At 47.9% G+C, this 23,710-nt stretch overlaps 9 protein-coding genes across 11 annotated transcripts; 5 read left to right on the forward strand and 4 right to left on the reverse strand.

Moving 5' to 3' along the window:
• Window positions 1-234: 234 nt before the first annotated feature.
• TrAFT101_007494 (uncharacterized protein) lies at window positions 235-1,994 on the forward strand. The gene is made up of 3 exons (XM_024902002.2): window positions 235-628; window positions 730-1,341; window positions 1,407-1,994. Exons 1-3 carry the CDS (start codon window positions 349-351, stop codon window positions 1,808-1,810), a joined length of 1,296 nt encoding a protein of 431 aa, XP_024759407.2. The 5' UTR covers window positions 235-348; the 3' UTR covers window positions 1,811-1,994.
• Window positions 1,780-6,096, reverse strand: TrAFT101_007495 (uncharacterized protein). 2 transcript variants are annotated; one of them, XM_024904146.2, is made up of 4 exons: window positions 4,911-6,096; window positions 4,424-4,823; window positions 4,070-4,360; window positions 1,780-3,924 (listed from the first exon to the last, which is right to left on the reverse strand). In XM_024904146.2, exons 1-4 carry the CDS (start codon window positions 5,901-5,903, stop codon window positions 2,228-2,230), a joined length of 3,381 nt encoding a protein of 1,126 aa, XP_024759406.2. In that variant the 5' UTR covers window positions 5,904-6,096; the 3' UTR covers window positions 1,780-2,227. The 2 variants fall into 2 exon arrangements, with proteins under 2 accessions (XP_024759406.2, XP_065984176.1); XM_066128061.1 differs by having other exon boundaries at window positions 4,424-4,861.
• A 342-nt stretch (window positions 6,097-6,438) lies between these two features.
• On the reverse strand, window positions 6,439-8,915 carry TrAFT101_007496 (uncharacterized protein). The gene is made up of 6 exons (XM_024910011.2): window positions 8,714-8,915; window positions 8,245-8,389; window positions 7,933-8,186; window positions 7,787-7,878; window positions 7,676-7,726; window positions 6,439-7,622 (listed from the first exon to the last, which is right to left on the reverse strand). Exons 2-6 carry the CDS (start codon window positions 8,366-8,368, stop codon window positions 6,827-6,829), a joined length of 1,317 nt encoding a protein of 438 aa, XP_024759405.1. The 5' UTR covers window positions 8,369-8,389; window positions 8,714-8,915; the 3' UTR covers window positions 6,439-6,826.
• A 105-nt stretch (window positions 8,916-9,020) lies between these two features.
• Window positions 9,021-11,063, forward strand: TrAFT101_007497 (uncharacterized protein). Of its 2 annotated transcripts, none has more exons than XM_066128062.1 (2): window positions 9,021-9,703; window positions 9,764-11,063. In XM_066128062.1, the coding sequence occupies exon 1, from the start codon at window positions 9,036-9,038 to the stop codon at window positions 9,591-9,593; it is 558 nt and encodes a 185-aa protein (XP_065984177.1). In that variant the 5' UTR covers window positions 9,021-9,035; the 3' UTR covers window positions 9,594-9,703; window positions 9,764-11,063. The 2 variants fall into 2 exon arrangements, with proteins under 2 accessions (XP_065984177.1, XP_065984178.1); XM_066128063.1 differs by having other exon boundaries at window positions 9,100-9,708; window positions 9,764-10,033.
• PNO1 (pre-rRNA-processing protein pno1) lies at window positions 9,694-11,027 on the reverse strand. Its single transcript, XM_024908466.2, has 3 exons — window positions 10,828-11,027; window positions 10,625-10,767; window positions 9,694-10,566 (listed from the first exon to the last, which is right to left on the reverse strand). The coding sequence occupies exons 1-3, from the start codon at window positions 10,898-10,900 to the stop codon at window positions 10,009-10,011; spliced, it is 774 nt and encodes a 257-aa protein (XP_024759403.1). The 5' UTR covers window positions 10,901-11,027; the 3' UTR covers window positions 9,694-10,008.
• Window positions 11,064-11,211: 148 nt separating the features above from the next.
• On the forward strand, window positions 11,212-13,871 carry TrAFT101_007499 (uncharacterized protein). The gene is made up of 2 exons (XM_024900452.2): window positions 11,212-12,077; window positions 12,140-13,871. Exons 1-2 carry the CDS (start codon window positions 11,312-11,314, stop codon window positions 13,516-13,518), a joined length of 2,145 nt encoding a protein of 714 aa, XP_024759402.2. The 5' UTR covers window positions 11,212-11,311; the 3' UTR covers window positions 13,519-13,871.
• HCR1 (Translation initiation factor 3 subunit J component) lies at window positions 13,511-15,678 on the reverse strand. The gene is made up of 5 exons (XM_066128064.1): window positions 15,512-15,678; window positions 15,341-15,426; window positions 15,115-15,215; window positions 14,373-15,055; window positions 13,511-14,268 (listed from the first exon to the last, which is right to left on the reverse strand). Exons 2-5 carry the CDS (start codon window positions 15,357-15,359, stop codon window positions 14,253-14,255), a joined length of 819 nt encoding a protein of 272 aa, XP_065984179.1. The 5' UTR covers window positions 15,360-15,426; window positions 15,512-15,678; the 3' UTR covers window positions 13,511-14,252.
• Window positions 15,679-15,930: 252 nt separating this feature from the next.
• TrAFT101_007501 (uncharacterized protein) lies at window positions 15,931-19,251 on the forward strand. The gene is made up of 14 exons (XM_066128065.1): window positions 15,931-16,081; window positions 16,166-16,744; window positions 16,801-16,927; window positions 16,987-17,048; window positions 17,107-17,233; window positions 17,303-17,541; window positions 17,599-17,668; window positions 17,740-17,781; window positions 17,841-17,994; window positions 18,060-18,117; window positions 18,183-18,361; window positions 18,446-18,595; window positions 18,654-19,067; window positions 19,166-19,251. The coding sequence occupies exons 2-14, from the start codon at window positions 16,214-16,216 to the stop codon at window positions 19,170-19,172; spliced, it is 2,160 nt and encodes a 719-aa protein (XP_065984180.1). The 5' UTR covers window positions 15,931-16,081; window positions 16,166-16,213; the 3' UTR covers window positions 19,173-19,251.
• Window positions 19,252-20,704: 1,453 nt separating this feature from the next.
• AOX1_2 (Alternative oxidase, mitochondrial precursor) lies at window positions 20,705-21,941 on the forward strand (the record flags this gene model as incomplete). Its single annotated transcript, XM_024900496.2, has 3 exons — window positions 20,705-21,175; window positions 21,257-21,655; window positions 21,732-21,941. The coding sequence occupies 3 exons, from the start codon at window positions 20,705-20,707 to the stop codon at window positions 21,939-21,941; spliced, it is 1,080 nt and encodes a 359-aa protein (XP_024759399.1).
• Window positions 21,942-23,710: the final 1,769 nt, after the last annotated feature.

A 23,710-nucleotide genomic window follows, 5' to 3' on the forward strand; every position in this document is an offset into this window, starting at 1 on the left:
CATTTGAACCCCCCCCCCCCCCCTTTTTTTTTTTTTTTTTTTTTTTTTTTTTTTTTTTTTTAAATCAATAATAACTTCCATCAGCTCTCTTTGCTTCATTCTTCTTTCTCAAGGCGTTGCGATGGATGTAGGTGTAACTGCCTTAAAAGGTCACCTGACCTCGCGTCCAGGTCCTGACGCGATTCCCCTCCGCCACCGTGAAGACGTTCACGGCAATTCGAACGTTACTTTCTGTAACTCAATTCTATTTTTTCAAATTGCATTTTCCTTCTTCCTCTTTTCCCCCAGTACTTTTTTTGCGCAAATTCTCCGAATTTATACCTCACAATAACAAAACACATCGTCCGAATGCCCCGCCCTACTAGAGGTAGCCAGAAGGCTGTCAAGCGCGAAGAAGACGATATCGACGGAGTGAAGGCTTCAAAGCCAACCCAGTCTGTAGCCGCGACGAAGCGAAAAGCAGATTCGGAGCCCGATGCCGATTCGAAAGCTCAAGCTTCCAAAACTGTGAAAAAGCGCAAGGGAAAAGGAAAAGGCGACGAAGAAGCAATGGTTTTGGCAGAGCGAACTGCTGTATCGGCCCTGGGCAAGGCCATGTACATTGGCGCTCACGTCAGTGCTGCAGGAGGTACTTTGACACCTTCAGACTCTCTCAGATATATATATATAAAGAGAAGTAAGAAGAAGAAGAAACATTGATTGCTGACAATTGAAATTGCTTTCCAATAGGTGTTCAGAATGCCGTCGCAAATGCTGTTCAAATCGGCGCCAACTCTTTCGCGTTGTTCCTCAAATCTCAGCGCAAATGGAGCAACCCTCCCATCACAGCGGAGGCCAAAAATGGCTTCATAAGCCAGTGCAAAGAGCACCACTATCACGCCAACGAACACGCCCTCCCTCACGGCTCATATCTCGTCAATCTCGCGCAGGCAGACAAGGACAAAGCTAAACAGGCATATGACAGCTTTGTCGATGATCTCGACCGGTGTGAGCAACTGGGCATCAAGCTTTATAACTTCCATCCCGGATCTACCGGAGGCGACACAAAGGCCGCCGCGATCAAGCGCATCGCTACACAGCTAAACAAGGCCCACAAAGCTACCAAGACTGTCATCACCGTTTTGGAAAACATGGCAGGCAGTGGCAACGTTGTGGGATCGACCTGGGAAGACCTCAGGGATATCATCACTCTGGTGGAAGATAAGTCTCGTGTGGGAGTATGCATCGACACCTGCCATGCTTTTGCAGCGGGCTACGATTTGCGGACGCCCGAGACTTTCAAAAAGACTGTTGATTCTTTCAATGAAATTGTTGGCGCAGATTACTTGAAGGCTTTTCACTGTAAGTTACTGCCTGGCTTTCTTTTTTCTTCTACATCTCCCTCATACTGATCATTGGATATCTAGTAAATGACAGCAAAGCACCCTTCAATTCCAAGAGAGATCTCCACGCCAACATCGGAACCGGATTCCTAGGCCTCCGAGCCTTCCACAGCCTCATGAATCACGAAGAGTTCCAGAATAAGCCCATGGTTCTGGAGACGCCGATTGATAGAAAAGGCGCGGATGGCAAATCAGTAGAAGACAAGCAAGTATGGGCCGACGAGATCAAGCTCCTAGAGAGCCTCATTGGCATGGATCCAGAGACGGAAGACTTTAGAAAGCTAGAAAAGGAATTGCAAGCCAAGGGTAGTGACGAAAGGAAGAAGATTCAAGATCAGGTGGACAAGAAATCCAAGAGTGCCCCGAAGAAGGGGAAGGCTGCACCGAAGAAAAAGAAGGAGGCGACAAGTGATGAAGAGAGCGACTAGAAGAAACAAAAGCAAAAAGCTCAATCTTAAAATGCTTACTGTTGGCTATATAGTATGGCCTTGTTTGATTAGTAGGTGCCGCCATCCTTCAAGGCGGCCCTTATATGTATATTATGTCGAAATGATTCGATAATAGCGCGATACAATCTATAATGGAAGCTTGACTTTATAAACAAAAGTGACGCCCCTGCTCTTCTTCAATCTTGCGATAATTTGTACCTCTATGTTTTTTTTTTCTTTCTTTTTTCTTTTTTCTTTTTGTATTTTAAAGGAACGCGTTCCATTAAATATACGTACCACAAACTTGTATCTCCAACTTTGCTGGGTATAACAGGTGTACATAACTCATGAACAGGGGCTGAAACAAACAAAGAGAAAGAATAGAGAAAGAGGGAAAAAGAGGACAAAAAATGCCTTTTACTTGCGACTCTTCGCAAAGGCCTCAACTCTCCCCATCGTAGCCTTCAGTCCCGCCCCCTTTTCGCAATTCACCTGCAGCCACGCCTCCATTCGCTCGCGGACGATCCTCATCGACCGCAGCACAGGCATCTTGCCGCCATCCTCATGATTCAAGAACGACGCTGGATTGAGAAGCACCTCGAAGCAGTCTGACCAGATGTCCGTCTGCCAGTACCGCTTCAGGCTCTCCCTGATCCTGTACTTGCGCCCGCCTCGTCCCAGTCCCCCTTGGTCGGATCGCACAGTTTCAATGTATTTGCCAAAGAGAAAGCAATGGATAACGCCTGCTAGCCCATAGTAGTCGATCTGCCACGTCCAGGGCCGACCTTCCCGCATTTCGGGGCAGTCTTGTACGGTTGTTTTCCAATCTGCGATAAATTCCACATCTGGCACAAACGCTTTCATATCAATGCCTCTCCCAAAGTCGATGAGAACGAGGCCACGCGAGTCCCAGCCACCGCGCCCATCAGCGTACCACTGGCTAGAGAGAGCCTGGTCAGATGACGCAGATGATGACCTGGGGTCAAGACGAAGGAGGCAATTATCGGGCTTCAGATCGCCATGAAGCACGTCTTTCGAGTGAAGAGCTTCGACGGTGCGTAGTAGTTCGATCGAAAAGAACATGGCAAGTTGCTCGTCCATAACACCCGAGGGTTCTGCTCGAAAGAAGTTGATTACATCTAGCAAGGTGCCGTGGGGATGATATGGGAGAAAAAGGAAGCCCTCGTCCTGATATAGGTGCATTTCATGTGCTGATGAGATTGATGCTGTAGCCCGATGCTGGGGGCCTAACCGTGAATGGGCGGTGCGCATAATGTAAAACTCCCAGGGTGTTGGAGGAGATTCCATTTTCAAAGCTTCTATCGCGGCACGTTGGTTTACGGAGAATGCCCCCTTGCCCATAAAGACCCCCTCTTCATCATCCTCCTCTCGGTCCGGCCGTAAATTTTCCACCAAGTACACGGGTGCAAAAGCGCCAGCGCCGAGTTCTTTCCTCACGGTGTATCTGGAACTGCAGTCGGCAAATTCAATAACTACTGGAGGGTTACCCGGCGTGGCCTTATCTATACCCGTCTTACCTAGTCTGCTCGCGGCTTTGGCGAACCTTCGAATCTCTCCGCCACGATCGTACCTTTGACCGTGATGCTCGTAGAAGCCGGGGTATGCTGCCAACGGAGGATGTAGGTTTGTCAGGATATTCAATCTGATACCGCCATCAACGGGACTGCATTGTGCCTCCTTGATGATGGCCCCCTTAACGGGCACACCTCTAGCTGCTTTGGACCCCAAGGGTGTTCGTCCATTGATAAAAGGCCTTTCTTCTGGGAAAAGTTCTCTCAACGGACTGCTCGATGGTTCTGAATCCGACAACTCCTCAATGGGCGTAGCTCGGTCATGATGCTTGCTAGGCGTCTTGAATTGGTAAGCTCGGTCCACGTCCATATCCACGTCCAGCGATACTTCAGTTCTCTCTGCAATAGGCGTCATAAATGGCAGACGATTATTGGCCACTTCTGCCGGATCCCTATACGGGCGTGTTGGTGGTTCATAATCTTCTGGAGGCATGGGAATGAAGATCGTGCGAGTCCTAGGTGGTTCTGGCTCGTCATCTTCTTCCGCATCGTCGTACACGTACGAGCTGTGTGATGGTTCATCTATATTAACAAATTAGACGCCCGAGTTCCCTCGCTCCCTTGATCAATCTGCATATGTCCATTTGGAATATGTTTATGGGTCGAGATGCCCGATTATTCGTCGATGCTCATGGCATCTGCTGCTTCATCGTCTCTTCTTGCTCACCTTGGTGGGTTTGTTTCGTGGTGCCAGTGCTCTCAGCATCACTTCCATAGTAGGCATCGGTCATGTCCTCGTCCTCGTCCCCGTCGTCATCATCATCATCATCATTCTCATCTTCGTCGTCGTCGTCATCATCGCCGGTCTCGTCCCCTGCCAAGGATATTGGCTTGAGCGGTGCATTAAAAATGTCGTAAATATCATCCGTAGCTGCTCTTGTATGAAGAGTCATGGTGGGCTCAGCTGCGTTCTTCTTCTTGATTTTTGGTCCCGAAGGAGAGTCGAGCTTAGTTTGGACTAACCAGGTGTTAGGGGCTTATGAAAGAAGTATCTTTGCTTGGGCAAAGACTAGAAACTTACTGATCTGTGTCTCATTTACCTCTATTACCTTCTTCTTTCTACCTGTGCGAGGTTCTCGAGACTTTCCCCCTGCTACACCATTCTCATCAAGCATCATAGGGTCTCCGTCAATAATTAGCTTCTCAGTCGCGTCTTGAGTCAGATTCTCAATATCACGTAGGGGTACCATGCGATCTGAGGTATCGTTTTCTTTCGCATAGTCAGTATCCCACTCGCGGTCGAGCCAACCACGATGTGCGGCAATAATCTCTTCAAAGCCCATTTCTGTCCCGGGTTCCTCAGGGGTAGGATAGACAGCTGCCAGATCAACGAAGATATATTCTCTTTTTCCCGTCTGTGGATGGACCGTTACTTGATGTTTGGATGGTACAACGACAATATTTTGTATTTGAGCGAGTGACTGAATTACATAGCACCACAGACAGCAATACATTAGTCCTATTCTTATCAACAGCTGAACATTTCTCGGGAGTGGGGGATTACATACCGGATCTCTGAACACTGCCAGTTTTGTCCCCCCAGACCCGGGCTTTTTACCACCCGCCTTAAGAGTCTCTCCTACCCAGGGCTTTGGTTCCATCGTGTTTTCCTTTTTTCGATCGGCAAGGGATCCTATGCTATCCCAGCCCTTGGAGGCGGCATCCCTTGACGACATGGCAGGCTGTTGAGCATCCGCATCAGAGAAGATGGCTATCTTGGATTTTGTAGGTCGAGATGAGCTGCCAACACCGCTGGTGTGTCTTGGAGCCTGGGGATCCACTGGCTGTGATGAGCTGCCAAAGGGATCCATCTTACTGGCCAGCGCGGGGCGAACAGTTGGCAGGGCCGGTGAAGATGGCTCCGCCAATGCATCTGGCTGCTGAGCAAGTCTTGCCTCAAACTCCTTAAATTTGCGCAGTAGCCTCTGGGTTGGCCGAGCCTCTCTCTGGATCCCCAGCTTATATACTTCCTCTGCTTGCGCCCACCGGCCTGCGCCCTCTAACCATGCAGCGTATTCTTCGTAGAACAAGGCAAGGCTCTCGCCAATTCCTTGTCGAGAGAGGAACAGGTAAGTCTCGCGAGGGGTATCGGAAAATAGCTGGATATAATACATCCATAGCTTTAGATATCTAGGATCGTTCTTGTACTGGGACGACATAACAAATGCTTTCGTCGCGCGTTCGAGGATTGTGTGCAGCTGTGACTCTGCCGTCGCTTGTGCTGATGGGTACGCGTCCAAAGCCCAACGGACATATCTGTCAAAGACGTCCAAGGGATCATCGGACTCGGCTAGGTTTTCGATTTCTGCTTCATATTCTGCGCGGATGCAATCGTTGACATTTCTCGTGTCGGTCGGTGTCGGTGTGGATAATTTGTGCAGAGGAGATGGAGAGAAAAGACTGGCCAGCTTTTTCGCTGATCGGCCTCCAGGTAGGGATTGAATATTCTCCTTTTGATTCTCAATCACGTCAAAGTCGGTCAAATCGTCGGCGCCCGCCATGTTGCTTTAACATCAAAGGCGGCAACTCTGTGATTTATCGAAACAGTATGGATTCTGAACGGCCCTGAACGGTGGTTAAAACGCGTTGCTATATAGTTGCCTATGTCTATGAATCAACATACGGGATGCAATGCCCGATGCCAGTAAATGGTCGCTTTGGGCAAGAATAATGTTATCGGGTAAAATTTCCCTGAATGTTGATAGACTTAGCGGCTTAACGCTTTCGTGTTATGGTGGGATGTGTTTTCGACCCCGCGTTGCTCTAGTGATGGTATTTATCAAAATAATAAGTACCTGTACACTTTTATTGCTGATATGCACTTTTAGACTGTCACAGAATTTGCTCTAGTCAATGTTCTTTTAACTTAGGCCTCGTACCTTGTACTTTGGCACTAACTTGGTCTATCTTTAGTATCTGCACCCCACCAGCATCACAAGCGTTACAGACATAGCATAACACTTATCAGTAAAAAGTGAGGAATAGCTACTAAAAGAAAGTATTTGAAAAAATGAGTAAGAATAAATGGTATAGCAGGTAGATGATACTTTAGTAACTACCTAGAGGCGTTTTTTTTTCTATAACTAATGATACAGTGAGAGTAGTATGTGTAGTTTTTCTTATTGTTTCCGAGATGCTCAGGTCTGGCTTTCTAGTCACATATTTTGAAGCTGTCGACGATAGTTATGGTATCTACATGTTGGGAAACACCTAAGGCACCAGAGATGTCCAACTGCAAAAACAGGTTGTTTCACGTGGCTTCATGAACATGCTGTTGTATAATTATTGGTCATAGCTCAATTCACTTTTCCGCCATATGGGCGTTTCTTCAAATCATTATTTTATATTTTTACTCGCCCATATTAACCCATTCTCTGGGTGGCCAGCCTTTTTTATATATATCTCCTTGGCTCAATGTTACCATTTACAGGTTAACAGAGGTGCGGAACTTGTCGCCCGCATAGATGGCAAGCTCACCAAGCTCCTCCTCAATGCGGAGAATCTGGTTAAGCTTGGCCAGGCGCTCAGAACGGGCAGGAGCACCAGTCTTGATCTCACCGGCACGGATACCGACGGCAATATCAGCAATGGTGACATCTTCGGTCTCACCAGATCGGTGAGAGACCATGACACCCCAGCCATCGGCGTAGGAGTCCTTGGCGGCCTGGATTGACTCGGTCAATGTGCCGATCTGGTTGACCTTGAGGAGGAGGGCATTGCAGGCCTTCAGTTCAATAGCCTTCTTGATGCGGACGGGGTTGGTGACGGTCAAGTCATCACCGACAATCTGGATGTCCTGGGTCTTGTAGAAGTAGCTCCAGGCCTCCCAGTCATCCTCAGCAAAAGGATCCTCAATGCTGACAATGGGGTACTTCTTGCAAAGGTCGGAGTACATGGCGGCGAGCTCCTCGTAGGTGATCCACTTGGTAGGGTCGCTCTCGGGGTTCTTGAAGTCGAGGTCGTACTTCTTCTCGGCCTCCTTGTAGAACTCGCTGGAGGCAACATCCATGGCAATGTTCATCTTGCCAGTGTAGCCGGCCTGCTCAATGGCATCGGTGATGAGCTCAAGAGCCTCATCAGCGGTCTGAATATCGGGGGCAACACCACCCTCATCACCAACGTTGCCAGCAGACTGGCCGTACTTCTTCTTGGCCAGAGTCTTCAACTTCTGGTAAACCTCAGCACCCTGGCGAAGGGCCTCGGAGAAGCTGGGAGCAGCACTACCGGGGATTAGCAGGCGTAAACGTAGAAGTGAAGCTGTTGGTTAACTTACGAGGGGACAATCATGAACTCCTGGAAAGCAAGACGACCACCGGCGTGGGAACTGATCAGCTAGTTAGCGATTGCTGGTGGTTTATTCTCTAGAGGCGCGTGAATTACTTACCCGCCGTTGAGAACGTTCATGAAAGGAACGGGGAGGACATAAGGCTTCTTGGTTCCGGCGAGGTCGGAAATGTGAGCGTAGAGAGGGACGTTCTGCTTTGTGTAAGCTCCTACTCGTCAATGACAGTTTCACATGACGGCGCTTACCTTCTCGGCGGCACCGGCCTTAGCAACAGCCAAGGAGACACCCAGGATGGCGTTGGCACCAAGCTTGCCCTTGTTGGGAGTGCCATCAAGGCTGTTCAGGAACTCGTCAACCTTGGACTGGTCCTTGACATCAAGGTTCTCCTTGATCAGAGCGGGGCCAATGATGGTGTTGACGTTCTCAACAGCCTTGGTGACACCCTTGCCACCCCACTTGGCCTTGTCGCCATCGCGAAGCTCAACAGCCTCGTGCTGACCTGGGATACCAGTTATTTCCTGCAGCTATACGGATTGAGGGATGTCGAGGGCACGAACCGGTAGAGGCACCAGAGGGGACGATGGCGCGGTGCAGGCCAGTCTCAGTGACAAGGTCGACCTCCACGGTGGGGTTACCACGGGAGTCGTAGACGGAGCGGGCGTGAACCTTGGTAATGGCCATTTTCAAAGCTATTTTAGGTTTCTAGAGGAGGAACCAGATCTTGTTAGCAAAAAAACATTGCAATGGTAGCTGAAGTGCTGACTGCGAAGCTTGAAAATGGGTAGAGCAGAGCTATAGTAGTGTATTTTTCTCCTGGCGCACATCCCTTTCACTGGATGGAGCTGGCCATCCGTGTAAGTCGCTAGTAGTTATCGAAATATGCCTCAATGCTCATTTGACACCGTCCCTTCAGCAGCTTCCCGCTGAAATGGAGGGGTAACTTGGATGGTGAAAACAGGAAGAGGGGCAAAGCTGAGGTGACTAAAGTGGGAATGATGCTCATTGCAAGAAAGAAAACCGCCGTACCTGTAGTTAAGAGATCGATTGGGCTTCTCAAGCTCTTCCTATGAAGCTGAATGAGTCGAGATGTCTTGTAGAAGGAAAAGGAAGAAGTGGTGTTTTGCTGCTGCTGGCGTAGAAGAAGAAAATGGAGGGGTGAAGCGGGTGGGGCGTATCCTGCTAAGATAACAAGGGAGTTACCTAAGAGCTCCTGCGCGAGGGAGCTGGTGTGCTTGTGAGGTAATGATTAGGCCACTACTTACGTTTATCGGTAGACAGAGAAATCGGAGCTGCAGCGCTAGTATTTCTCCGACCTCAGCGCCGTAAGAAAAAAAAAAAAAAGGCTTCTATGCCTGTTTCGGGCACCTTGTCCCTACTACAGGCACCTCATGGGCTACCAACTTGGAAGTTAGTCACCAACTTGGTCATTCCCGTCCTCTCTTCTAATTTCTTTTACGATTTCCTTTGCCAGCTACCTATCATTATCATTTCTGACATGGATGGGCCACACCGGTATTCTGCCGATGTCGCCTCTGCGGTATTTGAGAACCTCCAAGACCAGCACCAATGGGCATCGTTGGAAATCCTTAGCATCCCAGGGCTGTCGCGGCCAATGATTCGAGGCCTCCCACCACGCCTCTTATATCTCCACCCAGACGATCAGATAGCAGCGCTTGCATATGAAAAGTCAGCTGGGACAAGGGCTCAACATGACGCTGAGTTTGAATGGGTGCTGGCGGTCCATCTCGCCGAGAAATGGACGCTCTCCAACTTTGCGGCAGTCATGGACGCCCTTCCAGACGATCGCAAGGGTGCTAAGCGAATCGTCCTGGCCGCCTTGCATAATGACTCAACCGTTGTATATTACATTGTACAGGAGGGAATGATAAAGCCTCGTCAGAACTAGAAACACCGAAATCGCTATGATATCTCCCTTACATCGTGAGCATTCTATTCAGGCTCAAAAGTTGCGAGATTTTTATCGGCCCGTTTGGCGTCAAGGAGTTGGCCAGTCTAGTATGGTATTACGAGATTTTCTGAGAAATGGCACCTTTTTACTAATTGATGTTTATAAAGCTTTTTTTTCTCGTCAAATTCATTTGCCACGTACAAAGTATAGGGGCGCATGAATTACAAGTCCATATTACCCCCAGCCGCATCCTTTAGCAAATCCATCATGCTAGGGAGCAATGCTCTATTTCAAACGTTATGCAGAAGAACAATTCCGACACATACAGACCATCAAATCCGCCAAAAGACATGAATCATGATTATTTTCCCACCTGAACGCCAAGACTACCGCAGATGCCTGCCCAACCAACTTAGAAACGTTCCTTCATTCTAGCAGCCACGGTCCTCAGGTTGCCATAGACCTTGCCTGGGGGCTTTCCGAGAATCAAGCTGACGACGGATTCACGAGCCATGTGAATGTTCTTGAATCCTCCCAGAATATGAATCTTAGAATCAGCGAGCACAATTCTCGTACGGCTAGCATTCTCAATCGCAAATTTCGTCTTGCCCTGGTGACCAGCAATTCTACCAATGGCACGGCTCTGGCTGTCTCCGTGCACCGTCTTAACGTCTTTGATCTCAAATGTTTCGATATAAAGGTCGTCCAGTCGCAGGAGAGCAATGGCATCGTCGACGTCAAAGCCGAGAGTGAAAGCTTTGACAAAGTCCTCACCCTTTTGTAACGCACCAGAGTCAGTGGTGAATTTGGATGTCCTTAGCTCGACGGTTTTCCGCTTGATGTTCATGCGGCACTGTAGTTTTAAATGCTCCACAATGGGAGGGTAGATAGAAGGCCATGATTGTTTCAATGGTGTCATGCGATGAGGTGGGATGGGTACTTTTCGTGTTTCGGTTCTGGCCATCGGATCCTTGGTAAACGTCAGCAAAGTAGCTCTTAATATCCCATTAGGCGGCATTTCGGCGTACAATATCTTTGGACGGAGCAAAGCGAGGCCGTCCCTCTTCGTCAATAGCCATGTTGTCACCCTCGTCTTGGGCTTCTGGTACCATTACTTCAGCATCGGCTGATGCAACGTCTGCTGCATCAAGGAGGAACTCTTGGTCATTATCTATGTGCGAGTTAGTCCTATGAGTCCCGATAAAGGCAAATCCAGAGAGAGAAAATATACCTTGAGCAGCTGATGGAACATCTGCAGCAAGCGGGGTGCTCTCCGCCTTCTTGATGGCCGTAGGTGCAGGCATGGTGCTGAAGGATAAAAGCTGCTTCTGATGCGTATGAGAATACTTGAGAATCCGAATCAATATATAGATTAACCGTAACAGAGGACTGCGATCATGCGCCTTTCCTTCTGTCGCAAGTACTCGGAGAAAAAAAAATGTTATCGCGCTGGATTTTGGTAGGCAAGCCACATGCCGTTTCTACCTTGGGCGCTCAAAAATTTGTGGATGGCTATCGGAGCTTATCTATTGGCTGGGTATCATCCACAATGCAAAACGTGAGTGGCGCGTCATGCAATTACTTCTACGCCGCCTTGGCTTGTCCATCGTTTACAGCGATGCTTGATTCCTGACTTTGTCTGATATTCAAGGCGTTGCTTGAACCGTTTTATTGGCGCCCCGCCTCTAGATTGCTGGTCGCCATGAACCTTAAGAATGTCTAAGGGCATCTCATCATGGCAGAATGTTCGCCGCCATCTAACATGCCGCTACCCAACCCCTCCAGTATGGCGATCTCCACATGCAGCTCCATTGTCGAATCGACCATCGCAAAGAGCGAGCTCTCAATGTGCGCAGATTAGTCCAATACCAAAATTAGCCCCTTGGAAAGATGGGTGTCTTTTGCCAACGTCGATTGGACTCGGTATACCGTCATCTCTCCATGGCAGCTATAGACGCTTTTCTCCGTTGAATGTCCTGGACAGGCATCGAATGTCGCTCAGCGTCTCTCAAGCTACGGCGCGGAGATTTCTTCAAAGTGATCAACACAACAGTAATAGCGTCAATGGCAAGAGGAATGCTGAGGAAGATTCTAAAAGCGAGCTCGATGGCCGGAGATCGACTGCCAAACCCCATGAAAGCTCCGGGGCCGCATCCAAAAATAACATCGAACAAACCGGGATCGACCCAAAAGATCAAGAGCAGGAATCAATCGCAACATCAGTATCCAAATACTTGAATTTGCCAGCGCTGCCTCATAGGCCTTCTAAAGAGGAGCTTTTGGCGGCCGCGAATGGATTTTGGGAGAGGCTTAAAGTTAGATTTAAATGGGTCTCTATCAGAAGTATGCGACCTTGGAACATTGATGAATGGGGGGCATTTGTTTCTTGGTTCATGTTGGGCCATATTGTCTGGATCCTGGTGGGCACAACAACCTTCTTCTCTATCCTCATTTTCTCTATCAACACTGTTTTTGCTCAAGGTACAGTGACAATTATCTGTTCTCATACCCGCGGTTTCTTCGCATAGCTAACAGATCATCAGAAACACTTGCGCAATGGATTGGAGACTATTTGACGCAATCAGCCGGCGTTACCGTTGTCTTCGAATCTGCTATAGTTCCAAAATGGAAAAACGGCGTTATTGCATTCCGCAATGTATTTGTTTCGAGAAGACCCGGCCAAATCGAGTCATCTGTCAGCAAAGGTTCATCTGATGCTGCCGCTGTTGCTGCCGCTGCTGCAGGGCGACAGATCCAACATCATGAGACTGATGCCGTAGACGATGGTAACTATACACAATTCGACGTAACAATTGCGAATGTTAATGTCACACTTTCATTCCTCAACTGGTGGAATGGTAGAGGGCTTCTTAAGGATGTAGAGGTAAACGGTGTTAGAGGAGTCATTGACCGCACTTCTGTTCGCTGGCCAGAGGGACAGATCGATCCATTTTCTTATCGCCACAAACACCAACCTGGCGATTTCGAAATCGAATCTTTCAAGTTGGAAGATCTTTTGCTTACTGTTCGCCAGCCCGATGGCTTCCGCCCCTTTTCAGTCAGTATATACTCCTGTGAGCTACCACGGCTGCGAAAACAATGGCTTTTTTACGATTTTCTATCCGCTAGCCATATGTCTGGGTCATTTGACGGATCTCTCTTTACGATCCACCCCAGGCAGGTTCATGGTACCGTCTCAAGTCGATACCAAGGAGTCATGATGGGATTAGAAGAGTCCAAATCATGGAAAAAATTTAATAGGCTACGAATCGACGGCTTGAAGATTGACCACTTAAACCGTGGAGTGGAAGGCCCATTCGGTTGGATATATGAGGGAAACGTTGACATCGTCGCAGACGTCATGTTTCCAGCGGACATGGACGACAGCATAACCAAAGTCGTAGCAGATTTTTATGATCAGCTAGAAGGCACAGTTATTGCGAACCGTTACCGCTTTCTTCCCAGAGCCCCTGCACCTGAACACATCTCAGAAGGTGGTCGTGCAGCAAATGAGAAGGGATTTGAGAAACAAACAAGTGAATCTGAAGAAGACAGGCGGCTCCTTATCATGGACTTGCGCATTCATCTCAATGATGTTAAGGCTGCCGTGCCCTTGTTCACCCCCGATCTATCATATGTGAACCAAGCGCTGGTTCGGCCCATTGTGGCGTATATAAACGCTAAAAAGACGTATATTCCGATTTCTAGCCGCATTATCAAGCCGCTAGCTGACTTCGACGGAAGCTGGACATTTTTTGACTGTGGTCTCTTGGACGATGCATCTGCCGAGACATATGAGGCTTTTGCAAAGGATGTCGAAGACCAGCAGAGCCGCGTTAGGCGATTCCGGAAAGTTGGATTCTGGACGCTATCGTTGGCTATCCATGCTCTATTCATGGGTATGGCTGGGAACGTGGTATGAAGAAAAGAAGAAAAGTGTAAAAGAAGGCATGTTGCATGGGAAAAGGGGCGATGGATTCTTGTAGAATTGCTGTATATTTACGACTATGGCGGGATAGGCGGCGGTATATGACGTGAGGTTTAATGATGGCGTTGCTGCGTGGGATCAATTTCGGCATTTCTTGGCGATTAGGGGATTTTATGAATTTTTTTATGAACTACTTTGTTGCTTCATGGGAAGCTATCTCTAACTGATACCCTAGCCTCTTGTCTATTGAAGCAGTGCAGTATGAAACAAAACCACTCTAATAAAGCAATATACTGGTACTAAATAAAAATGAGAAAAATAGAAAAACACGTAATGAAAAAATCGTTCTATTATCCTAGTCATAACTTTTTGGTATCCCCGAAAACCGTGGCATTGTCCACCCCATCCCATGGACCAAGCGCTTTGAAGACAAAGGGCATTTAGTGTCACGTTGTGTGGTTCATTCTGAACTTTCGTCATCCGTTATATCTATTTGCCCGTGACTCGTCCAATTTCAAAATACATATCGAATAATCTTCAGCTTGCGCTAACGCCAAGATGCTGCTTCGTTACCAGGACCATTGATGCTTGAGAATATAGTCCGGGAAATTAAAGAGTCTTCGTATCTCTACTTTTAGGCGGGGATAGTAATACGCTGGGAACGCCATGATAACGCTTGTTCTAGTTGTTTTTTTCTGCTTTTATTGAATGTGGTTTCGTAAACTTCTTCACATGAAGTCGTCGCTAAAAAAGAGAGAGAGAGAGAGAAAAGTCAGCGGTGTCTCGTAAAAGCAGCCAGAAAATAGGATCTAAACGTTGTTTCAGAAAGTGGATCTTCAAATACTTACTCTCCAAAGGCATCATCGTCATAAGCCGCGGTATCAGCAGTACCAGCCCTGCTAGCGACGAGGGAGGTCTTTGTCTTGGCGGCCTTGGTCTTCTTCTTGTCTCCGGCCTTTTCCTCCTTCAGCTTTTCATTACTGGCGCGGGTAAGAGCACTGGCAATCTTCTTAATCTGATCGCTGTTCAGCTCTTTGACAAGATCCTTGGAGAACTCCTCAAGGAAGAGGCCGTAGTGGGCCTTCTTGGTGTTGGCAGCAACAAGAGGTGAGAGAACGCCGCGCATCTTCTCAAACTGCAGTTTTGTCTGAGGGTTGAAAATCGGGACGGCCGCAAGGTTGATAAGGTTCGTGGGGTTTTCAGGATCGGCAATCATGGTGCTGGAAGGGTTGGCCTTCCGTCCATCACTGATACCAATGCTTCCGAAAAGGTCTTCGGCGTGCTTGAGATCGGCGTCCTTCTCAGTGCGGCGAAGTCGCTCGCGGCGAGCTGACTCTGTCTCTTCCTCGCTCTCCTCGTCATCTTCGGCCTGGAGACGAGCGCGTTCAGCCTGATGCTCGGCGATGCGCTGAGTCTTTGACTTCTTGTTGGCGACAGCAGCAGCAGCAGCCTTTTCCTTAGCCTCGGCAGCCTTTTTTGCCTTCTCGCGCTCTACTTCGGAGTCCTCAGCAGCGTCCCAAGAGTCAAGCACCTATATGTATTCGATGGCAAATTAGTAGCAGGTTCGAAAGCGACGCTGCTGATACTCACATCGCCGTCATCTTCTTCGTCGTCAAACTGTCGTCGACGGCCAACCGCGGCCGCAGGAGAGGTTTCAGGGGCGGAGTCGCCACCTTCACTTTCTTCGTCATCTACTCCCGAGAATGATTAGCTGAGTGTTCTCACGTTGCCGGAATGGCTGTGCTCTGGCGCATCGAAAAGAGGCGAATTGGCAGTATTGCCCGCAAGGCGTGAACACTGCGCGCTCGTGACTCACCCCACTTCTTCGGAGGCATGGTGGTAGATAATTGATATAGGAGTCGTGAAATAGGAGATCGAGGTAGTCTAATATAACCGATACGCCTACTGCGTTTAGCTGTGGTCGCTGCCGGGTTGAATCGTGTGCTTGATTCTGGACAAGTCTAAGAAATAAACGTTCTGTCCTTACTAGGCTGTCATGGATAATTTTATGGCGGGCAAGGAGGGGCAAAAACTTTTAGTGCTAGTGCACGTAGCCTCGCAACTGTTGGCTTAGGCTGCCCTGAAATTTTGCGGCCGCAAGCACTAACACCACAAGCCCGTATAGAAAGCTTGAAGTGCTGGCTACAAATTCTGCTTATTGATGGGTTCTTTCTTGGCTAGATACAAGTAAATAGCATTCTATTATCAGTTCAAGAAGAGCTATATGTAAACAATTTTTAACTACAAGTATTTATACGTGTAGTTTGATTTAAGTGGTTGCGGTGCCCATTTTGCCCACCGTCTTGGCATCTTAGATAAGATATGACCCCTCCAACAATTTTGATGAACCGATCGAAGATGGACGTCAATAACTATTAACTCTAGGGTTAAAAAAATACGAGAAATTTGAGCCATATTCAAAGCATCTCTCCTTTATATTTTAGCAATAAAATACCCCGTCCATCCTTGTAGTCACAAAGAAACCCGATTTCATATAGAGATATCTGACTTGGAGTGCGGAGGACCGGCGGAACGAAATACCGTGTGAGAAAATCAGGTTGCAGCTCCCCCACCAACGACTCACAAGCCTACATTCCTCTGCTGTGGTGGGGAAAAGCACCCGTGGTTAACTTCCTGCTAGGACCAAAATTGAGTCACAGGTACCAAGCCCCAAAAATTCACACCTCCCATGAAGATTTGCCAGATTTCTTCCAGTCGAAGCAGTCATCGTATATTAAGCTTCTGCTCTCCGCGGATTGTGAGGTCGTTTGTTCAGCATCCACCATCGACTTCGACCCGGCCTTTTGCCTCCTTGCATCGGCACAAACGCCATATCTCAGATACTCAAAAATCATCAAACTGCAGAACCTTTCTGTGGAACTCAGCTTTCACTGCTTCCACCCCCGGCTGTCTAAGAAGCATATCAGACATGGCTAAACCAGCGGGCATTGACCAACTCACAACGTTGGTCAGCGGCTTGAGCCTTGACTCCATCGCTGAGAAATACCCCCAGGCTCATCCCGAAATCAACCCTCTGGATTTCTACAGGGCACACGTTAGCAATGTCTTGGCCGGAATATCTGGTGTAGACTCTCAAATCATATACCCCGCCATCAACTGGACGACTGGTCTCGACAAGGGTGATTTTGTTCTAGCTGTTCCAGCTTTGAGGATCAAGGGCCAGAAGCCAGATGCTCTTGCTACTAAATGGGCGGAAGAGGTACAAAGCAGCAGTCTTGGTCATTGCATGTTTCAGAGCTGATCAACTATTGATAGTTCCCTGCGGAGGACCCTCTATTTGACAAGCCTACGACTAGCGGACCTTTCATGTCCTTTTTCTTCAAGGGAAGCCCGCTATCCAAGTCCTTGATTCCGATGATTCGAAATCTCGGCGAAGAGTATGGTATGTTCCCTCATCTTGAGGTCATGTCATCTCATAGAAACTCATTGTTCTGTCATTAGGCCGTAACCGATTCAACGGCTTGAAGGACCCCAAAGACCCGAAGCAGGGCAAGAAGCGCATTGTAACCTCAAACCCTCCCTTCTTAGGGTGTAGCTGGCTAGCTGCTAACTGTATCCCAGCTCGTTGAGTTCAGCTCTCCCAATGTTGCGAAGCCATTCCATGCCGGCCACCTTCGATCAACTATTATCGGTAGCTTCTTGGCCAACCTCTACGAAGGCAGTGGCTGGGATGTGGTGCGAATTAACTGTAAGTGATCCATCCGATTGATAGACTGCTATAACATCCAAGAACAGTAATTCTGACATCCGCTTATAGATTTAGGAGACTGGGGCAAGCAATATGGACTTCTCGCCTTGGCGTATGAGAAATATGGCAACGAGGAAGCATTGAAGAAAGATCCTATTGATCACCTGTTCAAGCTCTATGTGCAGATTAACTCTGAGATGACTGCAGAGAAGGAGTCTATTGAGGCGCAAAAGAAGGAGGGCAAAGACGTTACCGAGCTTGAGGCCAACAGCCTTGATGAGCAAGCTCGCAGGTATTTCAAGCGCATGGTAAGTGATAAGTCTACTCTAGATTTAATTTTGAGGCTCCCAGCTAATTTGACTCAGACGGATAGGGACGAAGATGTGCTCAAGCAGTGGCAAATCTTCCGAGACCTCAGCATTAAGCGATATAAGGGTAAGATGCCATTGGCTGGCGACCATGCCTTGCCTGTATCCAAGGTATATTAATACTAATACATATCATAGAGACATATTCTCGACTCAACATCGCCTTTGACAAATACAGCGGTGAGTTCCAGCTCTCATGACATAAAAGAGTAATATCGCTAATTCTTTATTAATCCCAGGTGAGAGTCAGGTTTCTGAAGAGGCAATGGCAAAGATTGCTGTTGAGATGGAAGAGAAGAATATTTCCCGAGTAGATAACGGCGCCGTGCTTGTTGACTTCACCAAGCTTCTCCCTGGCAAAGAAGGAAAGCGACTTGGTGTAACTGTTATTCGGTATGCTCTACCTCTAACAAGATTGATCCATTATTACGAAATATCTAATGTTCTTGGAATAACAGAAAGAGGGATGGTACCGCCTTGTACCTCACTCGTGATATCTGCGAACTTCTCGCTCGAGTAAGTAAACCCAATATCTACTATACTCTACTGAGTGCCACAAGATTGCTAACAACCTTTAATAGTACGAAGAGTACAAGTTTGACCACATGATTTATGTTGTGGCAAGTGCCCAAGATCTCCATCTGAAACAGCTTTTCGAGATTATTGGACAGCTTGGCTACAAGGATATTGCGAGCCGCTGCCAGCACATTAACTTCGGCCTTGTTCTGGGAATGAGCACCAGGAAGGGTACCGTCAAGTTGTGAGTTCTTCTTGTCACGCCTAATTCACCCTAATCCACAGTATTGGTTGGCAGCGTACAGTTGGCTGATACACGTTGCAATAGCTTGGATGACATCCTGAGGGACTGCGCAGATCACATGCATGAGACCATGAAAAAGAATGAGGACAAATATGCCCAAGTTGAGAACCCAGCTGCAACCGCAGATATTCTCGGCATCAGCAGTGTCATGGTTCAGGACATGAGTGGCAAGAGGTGAGTTGCCATCCTTTACGGCGCTTAGTAATTCATCTAGGCTCATCATCAATCACAGGATCAACAACTACACATTTAACATGGACGCCATGACATCGTTTGAGGGTGACACGGGTCCCTACCTGCAGTATGCCCACTCGCGGCTTTGTTCGATCAAGCGTCGGGCGAACTTGACAGAGGAAGACCTGCAGAGCGCAGACCTTTCACTGCTCACCGAGCAGCATGCCACTAACGTCGTGCGAATGCTCTCACAATGGCCTGACACCGTTCAGAACACTCTCAAGACCCTCGAACCGACCACCGTGCTCACTTACCTGTTCAAGATGAGCCACGCTGTGAGCAGCAGCTACGATCATTTGCAGGTGGTAGGCAGTGAGAAGGAATTGATGAAGGCTCGAATGGCGCTGTACGACGCTGCGCGAATTGTTCTGTCCAACGGCATGAAGCTGCTTGGCTTGACGCCGCTTGAGAGGTATGTAGCAAAATCCCTTTCTGTTCTCGTCTTTATCTCAAAGAGAATAAAATCCCCGTTGTTTCCTTGTAAGCTTAAAGAGTACTAACCGGATACAGGATGTAAAATTGGGCACCGATACTATTTGACGTGCCGCCCTTTGGCCGCACAGGTTGCCGCAAAGAAGGGGGGAAAATAAATCAATTCCATTTTTAAAAGATCTAGGCACAGAAAGACGCCAAGAAATTTTTTTTTTGCATGAAGACTTTGATTCAACCGTGGTCCATCCAATTGATTAGTCTCTCTACTAGTGACAAAAATGTTGAAAGCTGATGATGCAAAGAGATTTACTAACAACCCTATCAGTTCCATGCAACTGGGAGCGTACTACCCTATCTAGCGTTTACCTTTAATACTGATACAGCTGCAGAAGCAAAAGAGTGGCCTGATTTTTCAAATTTAATGGGCGGGAGGCGTTTATGATCCGCGCCAAACAAGCGCCTAGTCGATAGTTCTCAGCTAAAACAAAACTCATCTCTTTGCGTCTATAAGCGTTATGCATCTCGTGGATTTGGAATGAGCAGAATGCCGCTTTTTGCTTCAGAATTTAACGCTAGTCTGTCTGTAAGCAACAACCGAACTAAGATACAAGACCGCTCCATAGAGCGAATTTGACTCGCAACAAAGAGGCATGTTACGGGCCGATAACTCGCTTTTTTAGACTATACTCATACTTGTAGCAGCTGAGGTATTAGTTCTAATGTGAGTTGATGATGGCTACATTATAGGCTGAGAGAAACCAATTGAAAGCATTCTATTTCAAAGAGCTAAACCGACTCAACTAGCGCCGAAGGCCGCATGTCGCCAATAAGCGACGGGTGGGGATCTGTCGCCCTGCTAGTGAAGGAGAAATTCATGGCGGGATCCAGACATTTGGTAACGCATCCTTTTGCTATGACGACACAGGACCGGGATGTGACAGACAGGTCGCCGGAAACAGGAGCACGGAGAGAGCAGATTATGATTCATCCCTAATTGCAAGGAAATATTCGCAAATATTCGCAAACAGCGTGCATCGAAAATTGACCGGAACGCTTTAAGGAGAAAAGTAAGAGTCACCTACAGCTTCCCCCGAAAGATCCCGACTAGGTTTTGCCTGTTTGCCTTCGGACCTCGTAACTCTGAGAGATGCCGAGTGCGTATAGGGGATGACTACCCGTCGTTTTGCCTGGCAGATGACCAAGTACCATAAAAAATTGATAGAGTCTCTTCCCATTGGACGCCGTGCCTGTCCTGCATACCGGCGCTCATCACGGCGAACCCGCTTATCCAGCAGTGTTAGCAGAGCGGCGCTGGCGGCGGATATCCAGAGACGGGCAGCCTCAGGGCAACGGTTACCCGAAGGAGGTGTGTGGTAATACGAAGAAGCATGCGTCTGACCTGTAATATTTTCCTCCTTTCATCCATACTATTTTAGTACCGAGCCGATTGATATAAAAAACCAAGTGTCCCAGAGACCAGAGACCAGAGACCATGCTCAATTGTATCATCACCATTCAGCCTTGTGGCATAGTTCCCAAGTATCCCATCAGTATTGCCTAGTAGGTAGTACTTTACTTAGTCATTGACTTAAACCACAGCTATATTTAGCTTTCACTATGACTTACACCCAAACTGAAGCCCCTAGGCAGGCCGTCAAGCTTGCCAAGGTCGTGGTTAACAGCCATGCGACCTACAGACTCGCTGGACATCCAGCATTGACACGAAGGCTGGGCTGCACCGGCCGGGCCACAGTTCCTTCATACCACCTCTACAGCCAGACAATCCGAGCATTCTCGACGACGCCAGTCTCCCAATTGAAGGATATCTTCCCTGCCAAAGACACCCCTCATATCAAGACCACACCGGCGGCATGGCCCCACCCCGGCTACACAATGGAAGAGCTCCTTCAAGTAACGCCGTCCCATCGCCAGCCTCGAGGATTTGGCGATTGGGCTGCGTGGAAGATTGTGCGGTTTGCGAGATATTGCATGGACAAGGCTACGGGGATGGATAGAGACCAGCAGGTCGATAAGAAGAACCCGACGACAGCGGTTAAGGCCGAGAAGCCACTAACAGAGGCTCAATGGGTATGATTTTCTGTTTGCATCAAGCTGTTTGAACAGTTCATGTCAAGAAATCTGACTAACTTACATTGGGTTCTCAAATAGCTTGTCAGATTCGTCTTCCTCGAAAGCATTGCGGGAGTTCCAGGCATGGTAGGCGGCATGCTTCGCCACCTGAGAAGTCTCCGCGGTATGAAGCGCGATAACGGTTGGATTGAGACGCTCCTGGAAGAAAGCTACAACGAACGAATGCATCTATTGACATTCATGACCATGTGCGAACCCGGACTCTTTATGAAACTCATGATCATTGGTGCCCAGGGTGTATTCTTCAACAGTCTCTTTGTTGCCTATCTTCTACATCCCAAGATTGTCCATCGATTCGTTGGATACTTGGAAGAAGAAGCAGTTCACACTTATACCCGGGCTATTCATGAAATCGAAGAGGGCCAGTTGCCCCGGTGGACCGACCCGAAGTTTCGAATCCCTGATATTGCAGTTCAAGTAAGTAATTGAATAACAGAAGGAGAAGCGGATGTATTCGATACGAGAACACGTCCACTGACAGATTTATTTGCAGTACTGGCACATGCCTGAAGGCCACCGCACCATGAAGGATCTGATCCTGTACATTCGAGCCGACGAGGCCGGCCACAGAGGCGTCAACCACACCTTGGGTAACCTCAACCAGGCTGAGGATCCCAACCCTTTTGTCAGCAAATTCAAAGACCGGGAGGTTCCCAAGCCTGCCCTCAAGCCTGAAGGCTATGAGCGTACGGATGTAATTTAATTAGACTCAAGAAACGAAGTTGTGTCATGGTTGATATTATTGCGTTTTGATTTAATATGGGGGAAAAGAGCGTTTGCATAGGATATCACATAGGATTGACCGGATGCCTAGAAAAATTGGGCTAGAAACTTGGGAGGGATTGCATAGAACTTGCGGCGTATGGAATTTGGGATAGGTAGACAGATAGGACTCTTCTCTCGACTCTGTTACAACAACTCTGAATGTTGAACGTAATTACCCAAGGCAAAAAAAAAAAAAAATGGTGAGAAGAGGCAACCAACGATGAGGCAGCCAACGGCGAGGACGCAATGATGATGATGGATCAGTCGATTCAGTCAATAGGCGAGAGTGGCTACAGTGACATTTGCGGTACCCGTGACATTTGATTTCAATTTCCCGCAGTCATCCTGGGTTGAGAGGTTTAGACGCCTGCCAGGGCTTAGACTTCGCGATTGAAACTCAAATCTCCGTATCAAGTCTACGTGATACGAGAATACACGGAGTTGCAGCATGCATCAGGGTGGTATTTACTGCTAGTATTAGCACCGAAAGCGCGCTACATGGGACCAGAATAGGCACGCCGTCCACAACAGGCAGACGCAGCGGCAGGACGGGAATCATTAGCGCCCGCAAAAGTGCCAATCTGGAAGGCCCCCCCTTAATTCGGACATTTCCTAAATCGTCTAAAAAAAGGTACGATGAAAAGGGCGTTTAAGAATTCCAGGGGGGAGTAATGCTAGGTAGTATTCTGTACTAGTTGTGGTAAATTCAAGGGCACAGCATCGTGGAGGGAGAGACCAGGGGAAGAGGAAGAAGGGATACACACACACAAAAAAAAAAAAAAAAGCCTTGCGGAGAGCCTTGCAAGCTGATCCGAATGAAAGGGTCCAGGCGCTGGCCAATAGGAAAAGGGATCTAGTTTGCGGCGAGGGTTGGTAGCCGATTGGCTCTCGGTAGCCGAAAGATTTGCAGCTTTTGGGACGGGCTATGCTACATCTGGTAGCAATAAAGAGAAATTCGCTTTTTTTTTTCTTTTCTTTAACGAGATTATGTCAAATGTCAAATGCAAAACCGTCGACTGTTTGGATAAGAACTGACCAGGAGTTTATAGAGCACACAGAGCATAGGTACCTCTGTATGCGTTTTGCTTTCCGTATTCGATTCATGTAGCCTAACGCTTGGCGTGTTTTATTAAACGTGGCCTTGAGATGAGGTCACAACCAATGCTCCCTGGCAACATGGCCGAAAATATGTACGTCACTGCGGTGTGGCTGTGGACGCAAGGATGGACCTCAGACAATAAAAAACAGCGCACCAGCTAAGGAAGGATTTTAAATGATAGTTTCCTGTGATGTTCTCCATCTTATTGGCCCTTTTCCCTGTTTTTTTTCTCTCTCTCTCTCTCTCGTGTTTGGGATGTCAACTTGAAACTGCTACGGACAATGCTGCTGACAACCGCTGGTTGCTTTATTTCATTTGTTTCGAAACACTAATACATTTAAAACTTTTGGCTCATCGGGCGTTTATCCCCCGGTTGATGATATATATTTGTAATCTTGCTGGCATTTACTTGTTTTTCCTTTTCACAGCCCCCTTCGCTCTTTGCAACTTCGTCCCCTTTGGGATGCATACGAAACACTGGGAAGGCTTCGCGAGCATAGACGGGCGAAGTTGAATGGATCAAAAACATGTTTAAATCGGTTTTGGGTGCTTGCTCCGCCAAACTTCGTATAATATATCTATATTTAGCTTGAGACGCGTGAAAAGCG

Source organism: Trichoderma asperellum, chromosome 4, assembly GCF_020647865.1.
Source record: "Trichoderma asperellum chromosome 4, complete sequence".
Classification (NCBI taxonomy): Eukaryota; Fungi; Ascomycota; class Sordariomycetes; order Hypocreales; family Hypocreaceae; genus Trichoderma; species Trichoderma asperellum.